The sequence below is a fragment of the Heterocephalus glaber genome, unplaced genomic scaffold, assembly GCF_053883595.1.
Source record: "Heterocephalus glaber isolate CG9 unplaced genomic scaffold, H.glaber_assembly_v1.0 deba00001479, whole genome shotgun sequence".
NCBI lineage: Eukaryota > Metazoa > Chordata > Mammalia > Rodentia > Bathyergidae > Heterocephalus > Heterocephalus glaber.
This window is the reverse complement of record NW_028258316.1, coordinates 14338200-14351965: the sequence shown is the minus strand read 5'-3', so window position 1 is coordinate 14351965 and position 13766 is coordinate 14338200. Positions and strand designations below refer to the sequence as shown.

Here is a 13766-nt window from a genome sequence, read left to right as displayed (position 1 = left end):
GCTAATATTTTCTCAAGGGTTATATATACACTTCCGAACCACAGAAAATAGTTGAACAATTATTACTGTTATGTTTGGCTCTGTGATTGTTTTATGTGTTTAATTTTTGTCTTACACTCCTGGCTGGTAAGCTCCTTTACTATATACTTTGTGTCTTCCTATCCTCCAAGGTATTCACTGCAGAGGATTTCACTGTCAAGGATATTTGGCATTTCCGATGATTTTTACAGAGTCAAGCAGGTTCATGGTTCTGTGATGTCTTACTAGTAGTATCTTAGTTTCATTGGTCCCTTGCAATGACCTGCAGGAGCTCCTTCATTGATAGGCAAAATTGCACATTCAAAACCCAGCTCCCAGTAATATCAACTGTGTGATCAGTGCAACCTTGAAGCATTCATGAAGCTGCTAAGATGCCAGGAAAGGGCGTGTGAGGAAATATAGGGATAGATGCTTTATTGATTTGCTAAAGATCATATCTGGATTGCGTCTGTTTTGCAATTATGATTGATGAGCACCTTCTATATCATTGACATATCATAAGATATCCTGGATTTTTCTGAGTAATTTTCATCTTTGCCTTTTTTTTTTTTTGGTACCGGGGATCGAACTTGGGTCCTTGCGTTTGCGCAGCAGGTGGCGAAACCACGGAGCTAAATCCCTGGCCCCATCTTTGCCTTTTTTGATATGTGAGGGATCAATATTGTCTGAACCCCACTGATGTGATGATTTGTTGGTGGCTGCTGTATTTTATTTTAAAGGTTATTGGAGAACATGTGTTCTTAAGGAAAACAAATCATTTTCATTGAACTATTTTGATAATATAATGTGTAATACAGATGTTCTTTGTTTAATGATCTACCTGTTTAATGACTGTTTGTGCTTACTGCTTGAGGCACTCTGTTTAGACTTAGGAACCATCTTTCTTTTGTATAGTTCTGTACATCTTGTTGATACAGCCTCAATGTCTTTTTTTGTGCAGTACAGCTTGTTTATATCGTAGTATAATTTTTGCTGATTGTGCTTTACAGTACTATAGGTTTATGTTGTTATACATTACAGTACTGCATGTAAGAGTTATAAAAATAAAAGCAAAATCATCAAGTTGGAGTTTCCTTTGTCCATTTCTTTGTTATGAATTTTGTAATATATTATATACAATTTCTCATTTAGTGACCAATTCTTCTAATGACCTAGTCATAGAAATATAACTTGGTCATTAAAGGAAGAGAATTTATATTTCTTATTTGGAGATAAACTTTCTGGAAAGAGGTAGTTTTATGACTTATAACTGATTTAGTAAAGTTCTTGTATAGCGTATACCAGGTATTCAGCATCCTTCCCAACAAGACATACACCAATCTCACTATATGATATTTCCTTAAGGAGACAGAAATCAAAATGCATTTTGACAAATACTGCTTGATGTATAGAACAGTTTTTATATGTGCATGTACCAGAAGCAGATATTAGTCCATTTGTTTAGCTTCTTGAGATGCACTCCAAAAGACACTGTACAATATTTCTCCATGAGTGATGATGCCATGGAAAGGTTATATGAGTGAACTATTCTTTGAACTCCCACATATACATTACCAGGAACTCAGCATGAATTCAAGGGTCAGTTTGATGAGATAGCAAGACTGGAAGTATTTGAAGAAGTTCGCTTTTTCTGTTCTTTGTTCTGGATTCACTCGGGCTGTAACATTATCAGCACTCACTCTGCTATGCAGTAAGTAGGTATTCTGGGACAAAAGCTCAGGTTGATTGGCAAGAAACCTTATCCTTAATGTTTGAGATGCAAAATACCGTACTGCTGATGCTATTAGACTGGAGTGATCCTGAGATACATTTGGGCATAACTTGGCATCTGGATTCAGTAACTTCCAAAGCCCAGAAATTTCTCACAGACAATATGCAGGTAAGTTTCTGATAATCTCTGAAGCATTTGCTATCTTCTAAAACAGGGTTTGAGGAAGCTAAGTTTCTTCTATGTGTAAATTATCAGCACTGAGAAAATGGAAAGGAATTCAGATTATAATTATAGGAGTTTCTTTTGTTTCTATCCTATCCAGTGGACTAGACAAGGAAACATAGAACTCAGGATTTCTCCAATGCTTAAGAGTGAGCTTTAGAATCTTTACCAGATTCTAACTCAAATCATGGCCCTACCCCAATGCTTTAACCACTGCGTGTTCCTGGGCAAATTACTAAACCACTCAGATGCTCAGCTTAATTTTGAAGATCTGGAAGGGATTTTACCAAGGCTAAATGAAATAAGTTGTAAAGTGTTTAGCACAGCATCTGGTACACAGGAAGTGATAAATAAGAGGTAACTATTATTATGAGAGGCTTTGTTGATCAAAGGTCTAATGAACAGAGATATAATTCCTTTAATGTTTCTTAATTCTGTTATATTACAGTTTTGCATATTTCCTTTCCAGATGGAAAGTTTTCACTTTTGTGCGTAACCTTGGCACAGGTCCATCCTAGATCTTTGAAGAGGTACTAATTATGAAGGTCACAGAAATCTGGCCTTATGACAGACATTTCAGATGGATTAGGAGACATTGTCCAAACATACTCTGATTCAGTATTAGATTAAATTGGAAAGTCATACTAGAAGAACATAAATGTTTGATAATAGCCTGTGTGCGGTGACCAACAAAAGCAACTGCTTCATGGAAAAATAGCCCTTGATCTTTGTAATTAGAGAAGTGCTTCCATTCAATTAGATCTAAGTGCTTCCTTTCAAGAAAGAACATCATATATTTTCCTGTAGGTTTGTACCATGATGATGCTACTTTTTATGTAATATCTACGTCAATTCCTGATTCCTCTTTACATCTCGAGTGTCTAACACAGTGTCTTGTATATAGTAAGTGGGCTTTCATCAAAACAAGGAAAAAAGCAACTAATGTATTGCTCAGTGTCCACTTTGTGCCAAACACTGGACACGGAGCACTGAAGAAGAAAGAAACGTGATGCCTATTGTCCAGGAGACCACATCCAGTACAATAGGCAAATAATAAATAATAAACACCTAGAGCATACTGCTGAGTGCATTAAGAAGTCCATATAGGATTCATTGTGGGGGGCAGGGGGGCGGGAGTAGAGACCACACTTTAACAATCATGTTTCCTTTTCTTATTTAGGTGACATTCTGCAGACTTCGGACTCACCAGTGGTGTTTCATTCTGTTTAATGTCATACTATTTCATGCTTTGCTTTTTGGGGCTGAATTTGTGGAAGAATACTTTCTGCATTCTCTGCCTCCTGTAGACATGAAAGTTCTTGAAATTAAGGATAAGGCAAGAAAATTGAACATGGAACCAGTACGAAGTAATCCCTCTGAATATTATGTCCTCAGCCAGTCAGAGGTGTGTAAAGAGAAGAATATTGTTTTGCTCTCTCTTATCTTCAGTAGCCCAGAAAATGGAACAAGACGGGACCTCATTAGGAAAACCTGGGGTAATGTGACTAGTGTCCAAGGGCACCTCATTCTTACACTGTTTGCTCTAGGAATGCCTGCTTTGGTAACTACTCAGAAAGAGATAGACAAAGAATCCCATAAGAATAATGATATAATTGAAGGAATCTTTCTGGACAGTCCTGAGAACCAGACCCTGAAGATCATTGCCATGACTCAGTGGGCTGTCACTTTTTGCCCTAATGCTCTATTCATTCTCAAGGTCGATGAAGAGATGTTCGTCAATCTACCAACCTTGGTCGACTATCTTCTTAATCTGAAAGGACATCTTGAAGATATTTATGTAGGAAGAGTTATCCATCAAGATACACCCAACAGAGACCCTCATAGCCAAGAATTTGTCTCCCTTAGTGAGTATCCAGAAACATACTACCCAGATTACTGCAGTGGTGAGGCTTTTATAATGTCCCAAGAAGTGGCTCAGATGATGTATGTGGTTTTTAAAGAAGTATCCATTATGGTGCCTGCTGACGTGTTTGTAGGAATTTGTGCAAAGACCATTGGCCTTAAACCTATCCACAGTTCAAGGTTTTCCGGAAAAAGGCATATCAGATACAACAGATGTTGCTATAAGTTCATTTTTACATCCTCAGAAATTATCGATGCTGAAATGCCCTTAGCATGGAAGGAAATTAATGATGGGAAAGAATGTTCACTGTTTGAGACTTACTATGGGCTCATTTCCTGCAAACTTCTGACATACCTTGACAGCTTTAAACGTTTTCACATGGGGACCATAAAATACGACGCTATGTATCTTAGTGATTAAGATTTCTTTGTTTTTCTTCTAAGTCTATTATTTTTAAATTGCCTTCTACTCATTATAGAAAGCAACCCTCTGTCTTCATGTTATATATGGTTTCTCTGAATCTTTATTCATATTTAGCTTTGATATTCTTAGTGGTTTGATGTACTCAATCATCTACTGAGATCATCTCAATCATCAGATCTCATTTTAAGAAATTTAAGTATTGCTTCTTGGCCTTTTGGCTAAGAACAAGTGAAGAAATTTAAGTTTAAGAAATTTAAGTTAATGCAGCATAACTCTTTTCAAAATAAAATAAAGGGTAAAAAAAATAAAATAGAGGGTTACATTTAATTATAAAACAGTCTTTTAAAAAGCTAATGTAATAATATATATTTATGTTGTACAATAAGATGTTTTATATGTGTACATTCTGGAATGGCTAAATCCAGATATTTAACATGTTATCTTATGTACTTTTTTGTGGTGAGAATACTTAAAATTTACTCCCCTACTAATTTTCAGGTATACAATATATTGCTATTAACTATCATTACTATCAAATTGCAGAGATCTCTTGAGCTTATTCCTCCTGTCAAACTGAACTTTTTTGCCCTTTGACCAACATTTCCCTGGTCTCCCCACCTTCCAGCATTGGGTAACCACCATTTTACTGTCTATTTCTATGAGTTTGACATTTTTTACCTTCACATGTGAAATCATACACCTGAATTATCTCACTTAACACAATGTCTTCTCAGTTCATCCATGTTGTTGTAAATAACAGGATTTCCTTTTTTCAGGCTAAATAGTATTCCATTTTAGATGTAATCTACATTTTATCTATAGGTTTAAAGAAAACAGATGGACACAAGTTGATTCCATATCTTGGCTATTGTAAATGTTTCAGCGAACGTGGGAACATAGATACGTCTTTGACATACTGATTTCATTTCCTTTGGATAAACAGTAGTAGAATTGCCAGGTCATGTTTTAGTTCTAATTTTAATTGTTGAGGAAGTTCCATACTGTTTTCCATAATAGTTATACTAATTTCCTTCCCATTAATAGTGTGAAATGATTCCTTTCTCTTTACATCCTCACCAACACTTGTTTCTTTCATTTAAAAAAATATTAACCATTTTAATTGGTGTGAGGTGATATCTCATTGTGGTTCTAATTTGCTTTTCCTTGGTGATTAGAAATGTTGAGTATTTTTTTCATACAACCATTGGCCACTTGTGGGGGCTTTTTGAGGTGTTTTGTTGTTGTTTGACAGGGTCATGCTAGGTTTCCCAAACTGGTCTTAAACTCCTGGGCTCAAGTGATCCTCCCACTTTAGGCTTCTAAATAGTTGAGACTACAAGAGCATGCCACAGTGGGCCATTTGTGCCTTCTTTTGAGAAATGTCTATTGAAGTCCCTTGCTTGTTTTTGAGTTGGGTTGTTTTCTTGCTAGTGAGTTGAGTTATTTACATATTTTTATATATTTTGAATATTAATCCCTTACTAGTAGTATGGTTTGCAAATATTTTCTCAAATTCTATGTGTTGTCTTTTTACTATGTTGATTGCTACCTGTGCTGTGCAGATTTTTAGTTTGATATAATCTCATTTGCCTGCTTTTGCTTTTGTTGTCTGCTTTTGCTGGTCACACACAAAATATTTATGCCCAGTTCAATGTTATGGACCTCTTTTCTTACATTTCACTCTGATAGTTTTATAGTTTCAGATCTTATATTCAATGCTTTCATACATTTTGAGTTGATTTTTTTTTTTTTTTGGTCCTGGGGATTGAGCCTAGGACCTTGCACATGCTATGCCAGTGCTGTACCACTGAGCTACATCCCCACTGATTTTGATTGGCTTTGTTTGAGAAAGAGTCTTGTTGAGAGTGGAGACAGGTGGAGAGTCCCCGCAGTCCCAGGCCTGACTCTCCTGATGATGCAGAAGGTTGCGGAAGAATCAGAGACCCAAAGCGTAGAAGCAAAGTTGTGCTGTTATTCAGCAAGCATGCAAGAGCACAGCTGCCTTCTCTCAGAGAGACAGGCAGTGGTGCCCGAAATGGAGCCACCATTGAAGGGGGGGCTCAAGATGCTGGTTTTATAGTAGTGGGGGCCTATCTTGGCTCTGGGCTGAGGGTGCCCCTACTTGATTGGTTAATGATTAACTTGGCTCCTTACTAGGGACAACAGGGAAGGGTCTTTTCAGGGGTCTTTTACCTTAGGGCCAACGTTTTTTTCCTTTTGATCTTAGCAAACCAAGCTTTGCAGGGTACAGTGTGAAGAGGAGGTGCAACCACAGACTGTCAGCTTTTCATGGGTGGTTAGGCCTGTTCTCCCAGGGTGGGGGTTCCTCATCTCACCTTGCTTATGGGTCTCTATCCCTACAGTCTCCTTAGACTCAGAGTGATCCATGCTGTCTTTGAACTTTGACCCTCTTTCCTCCAGTTTCCCATTATCTGGAATTACAGGTATATGTTACCATGCCCAATGTAGCTACTTTTGTATATAGTGTGAGATAAGGGTCTAATTTTATTTTTTCTGTGTGTAGACATGCAGTTTTTCCAGCAGCATTTATTGAAGGCAATGTACTTTGCCATTGTGTGTTCTTGGCATCTTTGCTGACAGTTGATCCTAAATGCAAGGATTTATTTATGAGCCCTCTGTTCTGTTTCATTGGTCTATTTGCCTATACTTAAGGTAGTATCGTATTGTTTTATTATAGCTTTATTATAGCTTGGTAGTATATTTTAAGTCTGACAGTATGATGGAGCCAGCTTTATTACTTTTGTGCAATATTGCTTTGACTAGAGTCTTTTGTGGTTCTGCATGAATTATAGGATTTTGTCTATTTCTGTGAAAAAATGTCATTGGGATTTTGATAGATTGCATTTAATTTATAGATAACTTTGGGGAGTAGTGTGGAAGTTTAAACTATTAAATATTAACTTTTTCAACCTATGAACATAGGATATCTTCCTTTTTTGTGTTTTCTTTAGTTCTTTCATCTGTGTTTAAAGTATCATGAAAGAACTGAAGAAAACACAAAGAAAGAAAGTACTTCTTGCATTCTTTTTTTTTTTTTTGGTACTAGAGATCGAACTCGGGTCTTTGCGCTTGTGTAGCAGGTGGCAAAACCACTGAGCTAAATCCCTGGCCCAAGAAAGTACTTCTTAAGATGTCTGGTAGAATTCAATAGTGAGGCCATCAAGTCTTGGGATTTTTCCTGATGGAAAACACTTTATTACCAATTTAATTTTACTCATTATTGAATCTGTTCAGAGTTTTCATTTCTTCATGATCTCCTGTTGGTGGGTTTAATTTCCCTAGGAATACTTCCATTTCTTCTAGGCTTACTTTGTGTATTATTGTTCACAGTAGTAACTACGATCCTTGGTATTCCTGATTTTTCTAGATTCTTCCTTTATTTAAATCCTTTCTTTTTTTGTGAATCTAGCAGCTTGTTGACTTTGTTTCTTTTTTAAAAATTAACTCAGTTTTGTTGATATTTTCTAGTCTATTTATTTCTGCTCTGATCTTTATTTCCTTCCTTCTACTAACTGGGCCTTAGTTTATGCTTCTAGTTCCTTGAGGCATAATATTAGGTTGTTTTTGATCTTTCTTCTTTTTTAATGTAGACATTTATTGTAGTAAGCTTCCTTCTTAAAACGGCTTTTGCTGCATCCAGTAAGTTTTGGTATGTTGTGTTTCCATTGTTATTTGTCTCAAGATATTTTTAAATTTCCCTTTTAGGTTATTCTTTAGCTTATTGGTGTTTAGAAACATGTTGTTTAATTTCCATGTATTGGTTAATAATTTCTCAAAATTACTCCTATTATTGACTTCTAGTTTCATACCATTGTGATGAGAAAAGATACTCAATATGATTTTGCACTTGTTAAATCTGCTAAGATTTATTCTGTGGCCTAACATATGATCTGTTCTGTATTCTTCCAAAGAATATGCATTTTGCACACATGATATATGCAAATATATATGCATATATGTGATATATATGATCCATTTGGTCTAAAGCATAGTTTATGAGATCATTAGTTATGACTGTCAACTTCATTAGATTGAGACACCTAGTAGATTAATAAAGCACACTTCTGAATGTGTCTATGAGATGTTTCCAGAAATAATTGGCTATAAGCGAGCAAACTGAGGGGGTGGGCATCTTCATTATTTATATGTGGCACCATCCAATAGGCTTGCAACCAGGAGGGAATGATAGGAGAAAAAGGAGGAAATCAGGTTGCATTTGAAAAGTTCCATCAGCTTGAGTGGGTGTATCTTGTGCTACTGTCATTGCTTGTGGACATTAGACTCCAATGTCCTCAGCTTTTTCAATTTGAACTCATTCCAGTGACTTTCCAGGGAGATTTTAGGCCTGCAATCTTGGCCCCTGTGACTCTCCAGTATGCAGATGGATTGTTGTGACATTCAGTCACTCTCTCTATATATTTACTCTGTTCTTCTAGAAAACCCTAACCAAAACAGTTTACAGCTAATGTTTCTTTATTGATTTTTGTCTGGATTTGACCTGTCCATTATTTTATTTATTTATTTTTTTGGTATGGGGCATTGAACTCAAGACCTTGCATTTGCGAGGCAGGCAGGCGGCACCACTGAGCTAAATCCCCGGTCCAATCTGTCCATTATTAAAAGCAGCATACTGAAAAAAAAAAAAGTAGGATACTGAAGTCTTATAGTCCCATACTTTTATTTTCTGTACCCCATGATCTACTGATATTTGTTCTATGTATTTAGGTGCTCTGATGTTAGATGTATATATATTTACAACTGTGATAGCTTCATGAATTTATCTTTGTCATCATATAATGACCTCATTTGTCTAGTTTTATGGTTTTTTACTTCATTTTTACAATTTTTATATTATCCAATAGAAGTATAACTATTCCTGCTGTCTTTCATTTTTATTTGTATGAAATATCTTTTTCCATTCTTTCATTTTCAATTCATATGTCATTAAAGGTGAAGTGAATCTGCCATGGCTTGAATATGACCACAGCAAAATTTATGTTGAGGCTAAATCCATCAATGTAATAATGTTGGGTAATGGGGCTTGGTGGGAAGTATTTGTGCTATGGGAGGAAAGCCATCATTAATGGAATGGAATGTCATTTTCTTTTTCATAGGAATGAGTTGGCTAGACTAGGAATTCAGATCCCTTTTCTCTCTTCTACACACGCTGGCTTACCTTTCTGCTTTTTCTTTCTGCCATGGTGTGATGTGGCATGAGGCCTCCCCAGATGTAGGCATCTGGTCTTGATTTCTCAACCTCAGGAATGATGAGCTAAATAATCTCCTTTTCTTTATAAATTACCTCAAGTATTCGGTTATGGCAAGAGAAAATAAACTAGAGTCTCTTATAGGTGCATGTAATTGTGTCTATTTAAAACTTCATTCAATCACTATGTCTTTTGATTAGAAAATTTAATCCACTTATAATCAGGGTAATTGCTGATAGGTAAGGACTTACTCTTGCCAATTTGTTTATTTTTTACTGGTTGTTCTGTAGATTCTTTCTTCTCTCTTTTGTCTTTGTGACTATTTTCTCTAGTGACATATTTCCACTCCTTACTTTTCATCTTCTAGTATATACTTTTGCTTTACGGTTACCAGGAGGCTTATACAAAACACCTTATTGTTATAACAGGCTATTTTAGGGTGACAACAACTTAAAGTTCTATGTATAAAATAACAGTAAATATTTTACTCTAATCTGTATGTGTTCAGTGTCACAATTTAGATCTTTGCATAGCCTTACAATGGCATCTATTATTATTTTAATACTTATGTCTATAAACTTTACTACAGATAGAAGTGATTTAAATGCCATCATTTTGGTATTTGAGTATTCTGAATTAGACTGTGTACATACTTCCACTAGTGAGTTTTATACCTTTATGTGTTACTAATCAGCATCCTTTTCTTTCAGTTTGAAGAACTTCTTCTAGTGTTTCTTGTAAGACAGATCTGGTGGCAATAAATACTGCAGTTTGTTTTTCAGTGGGGTGCAGTGTGATATTTTGACACATTTACACAATGCACAACACTCAAATCAGAGTGATTAGCATTTCCATCACCTCATTTATCTTTTCCCAATTTTTGTCTGGAAACATATTTCTCCTTCATGCCTAAGAACAGCTTTACTGGGTACAGTATTCTTGACTGGCAGTGTTTTTTTCTTCAATATGTTGAATATGTCACCTGTTATGTTTTTTTTTGTTTGTTTGGGGTTGTTTTGGTACCAGGGATCGAACTCGGGTCCATGCGCTTGCGAGGCAGGCGGCGGCACCACTGAGCTAAATCCCTGGCCCAACCTGTTATGGTTTAAATGTCTGTATCTACTGCAAAATTCATGTTGAGACTTTATCTTCAATACAACAGTACTGAGAGGTGGGTACTTTACTTTAGCAAGTGATAGGTTACGCATGAGAACTTCTCCCTAGTGAGTGGAATTAAGGCCCTTCTTACCCTTTTGCCTTTTGCCATGTGAGGACACAGTAACAAAATGTCACTTTGGGAGCAAAGAGTGGCTCTGATCAGACATCAAACATGCTAAGGTTGTGATCCTGGACTTCCTACTCTCCAGAGCTGTGAAAGAAAAAGTTGTTGTTTATAAATTACCGTCTTGGCCGAGTGTGGTGGTGCACACTTGTAATCCCAGCTCTTTGGGAGGCTGAAGCAGGAGGACAAAAGTTCAAGGCCAGCCTGAGCAATTTAGCAAAGCTCCATTTCAAACAAACAAACAAAGGCAGGAATGTAGCTCAGTGAATTTCCCTGAGCTCATCTCCCAGTACAGCAAATACAAACATAACCTTGGTTCAGGTATTTTGTTATAGTAGTATAGACAAATTCAGACATCCCATTCTGTCCTATAAGGTTAAAACCACTGATGAATTTAGAGTTGTCATGACCCAATCACTTCCTCAAAAGCCTAATTAGCAAGCAACCAAGCCTCCAACACAATGAATGCTCAGGGGAACATTTTAGATAACAACTATAGTATAACATTTTTGTCTTTGATTTTTTTTTTTTTTAAGAATAGGAAAATTTATTGGGGAATAGGAATGGGGAATAGGAATAGCTCCTGAGAAACAGGAGGAGTCCCTGAATGGGTTGTCCTGTCTTTGATCTTTGACAAATGGATTGTATTACGTCCTGGACTACTTTTCTTTGGATTGAATCTGATTATAGATCTTGGAGATTCCAGTACTTGCACATTCATCTCTTTCCCTAGATTTGGAAAGTTTTATATTATTTTCTTTAAAGTACTGTAATTGGCCCTTTGTCTCTACCTTCACCTTTAGAACCTCCTATAACTCAAATATTTGCTCTTATGTCTTAAAAATCCTTTGTGCTTTCACTCTTTTTACTTTTTCCCTTCTCTGATTATCTCCAAGTAACCTGTCTTTGAGTTCACATATTCTTTCTTATGGACATTCATATCTCTCCCAATACTTGTATTTCGTTAAATAAGCTTTCTGTATTTTTCTCCATCTCTCCTCTCTGCTAATCTCATGTGAAAAATTTATTCACTTAATTATATCCTTTAAGTCCTACAGTATTTCTTCACTCTTTCTTTTCTTCCCCCCTCTGACTGCATTACTTCCAAAGAGCTATCTTCAGGTTCAGAATCTCTTCTCCTTGATTTGTCTGATTTCGAGGCTGTCAACTCTATTTTTTTCATTCGTTGAGTTCTTTGGCTTCAAGATTTTAAAAATGATATATAATGATCAAAAGTCAATTGTTTTAAAAATTACAGTAAAAAGCATATTCCCATCAACCCCCCTCAAAATACTCACTTTGAACACACTGATACCATCAGTCTTGCTACTTTCTGAAGCAGTTCTAGAAGTCCTCTTTTGTGTCTTTTGTGGCTGCCTCAATGTCCTGAATTCATACAAAATGCTTACAGCAATTTCTGTCAAATAAAAACCTCATGGTGTGTCCTCATCCACCTTATTCACAAGATCTGGCAGCATGTGACTTCTGGCTCTTCCTCAAAGTCAAAGTGACCATAAAAAGTAAAGGCTTTGAATCGATTCAGGACATTGAAGCAGCCACAACAGAACAGGCACTGGCAAAAGAGGACTTCCAGAACTGCTTCAGAAAGTGACAAGAGCGATGAGACAAATGCATTGAAAATGAGGGGGATTAATGGCAACATTAATACATTTTACTGTAATACATTTTTAAAAAACTTTTAACATTTCCCCTTTTAAATCACACTTTGAATATAGATTTGAATTTCTCCATCAGATCCTGACTTATTTCCTCAATTTCATTAATATTCTACCTGTAGTCTCTTGTATCTTTTTTTTTTAATGAATTAAATCATTATCATGAATGGCAGCTTCAGGTGCTGGGGGAACTAGGGAGTGGGAAGCTGTTGAATGGGTATGGAGTTTTAGTTTTATAACATAAAAATGATTCTGGAGAGATGGTAGTGATGGTTGCACATTTTACACATATAGTATTTAATATTAAACTGTACACTTAAAAATGCTAAGATGGTAAATTTACTGTTATGTACATACATTTATTATATATATTTTACTACAATAAAAAATTAACATTATAGATGAGACTAAAGCATCATTTTAAAGAGAGTATATCTGGGCAGGAAAAATCTGGCTATAGCCTAATTAGTGAAAGTAACAGTAGAGAAATGGTCAAAATAGAAACATGGAAAAAGAGACTCAGAAGTATTAGAGATGATAAAGGAGAGATTATTAATCTGCAGACTAGAGGATTCCAGTCATTTAAGAACCATTTTCTGAGAAGGGATGATTTATCAACTTCATGATGGCCTAAAAGAAACACATCTTTAATTCTGAAGCTGTCACTCTGACAACGTGCTTTGGGACAGGTGATTTGATGTGCAAATTGCACTGGAAACAGGTGGGAAGTTTTTGTCAATGCAAAGGAACCTAAACCTTTGTAAATTAATAAGATGACATGCTTGTTTATATCCCTTTTATTCTGATTTTGCCTATTAGGAGTCATTATTCCTCTCTGATTACTCATGATTGACTTTATGGATCTGAAAAATCAATAGCAAGACCCTTAAGAATGACCCAGCAATACAATAAAACAAGAGTTTTGGAGCCTTTCCTGTTAGTGTTATCAGTCTCCCTCCCCTACAACAAGGTAAAGTTCATTGATAAACAGCAAAAAGCATTGAAAGGACAACATCACAACAGTTTTTTTCTTTTTAAAAGGAGGAGAGGCTGGGCATGGTGGCACTTGCCCATAATCCCAGCACTTGGCAGGTTGACGCAGAAGGACTGCCACAAGTAGTTCAAGGCCAGCTTTAACTACTTAACTACACAGTGAAACCCTGTGCACTGCTCATAAAAAACACAATTAAATTAAATTTAAAATAAACAAATCGGCTTAATTTGATTCATGACCACAAACATTTCTTAGAGATTTGTTTTATGTCTACTTTTCAAAGACACAATAGTAATAACAACAACAAAACAACCAAAAAAATCAAGA

The 13766-nt window shown here is 36.1% G+C and overlaps 1 protein-coding gene across 1 annotated transcript; it reads left to right on the top strand.

Annotated features, from left to right (window-relative positions):
• Positions 1–1912: 1912 nt before the first annotated feature.
• Positions 1913–10508, top strand: B3galt9 (beta-1,3-galactosyltransferase 9). The gene is made up of 2 exons (XM_087183392.1): positions 1913–1918; positions 3153–10508. The coding sequence occupies exons 1-2, from the start codon at positions 1913–1915 to the stop codon at positions 4254–4256; spliced, it is 1110 nt and encodes a 369-aa protein (XP_087039518.1). The 3' UTR covers positions 4257–10508.
• Positions 10509–13766: the final 3258 nt, after the last annotated feature.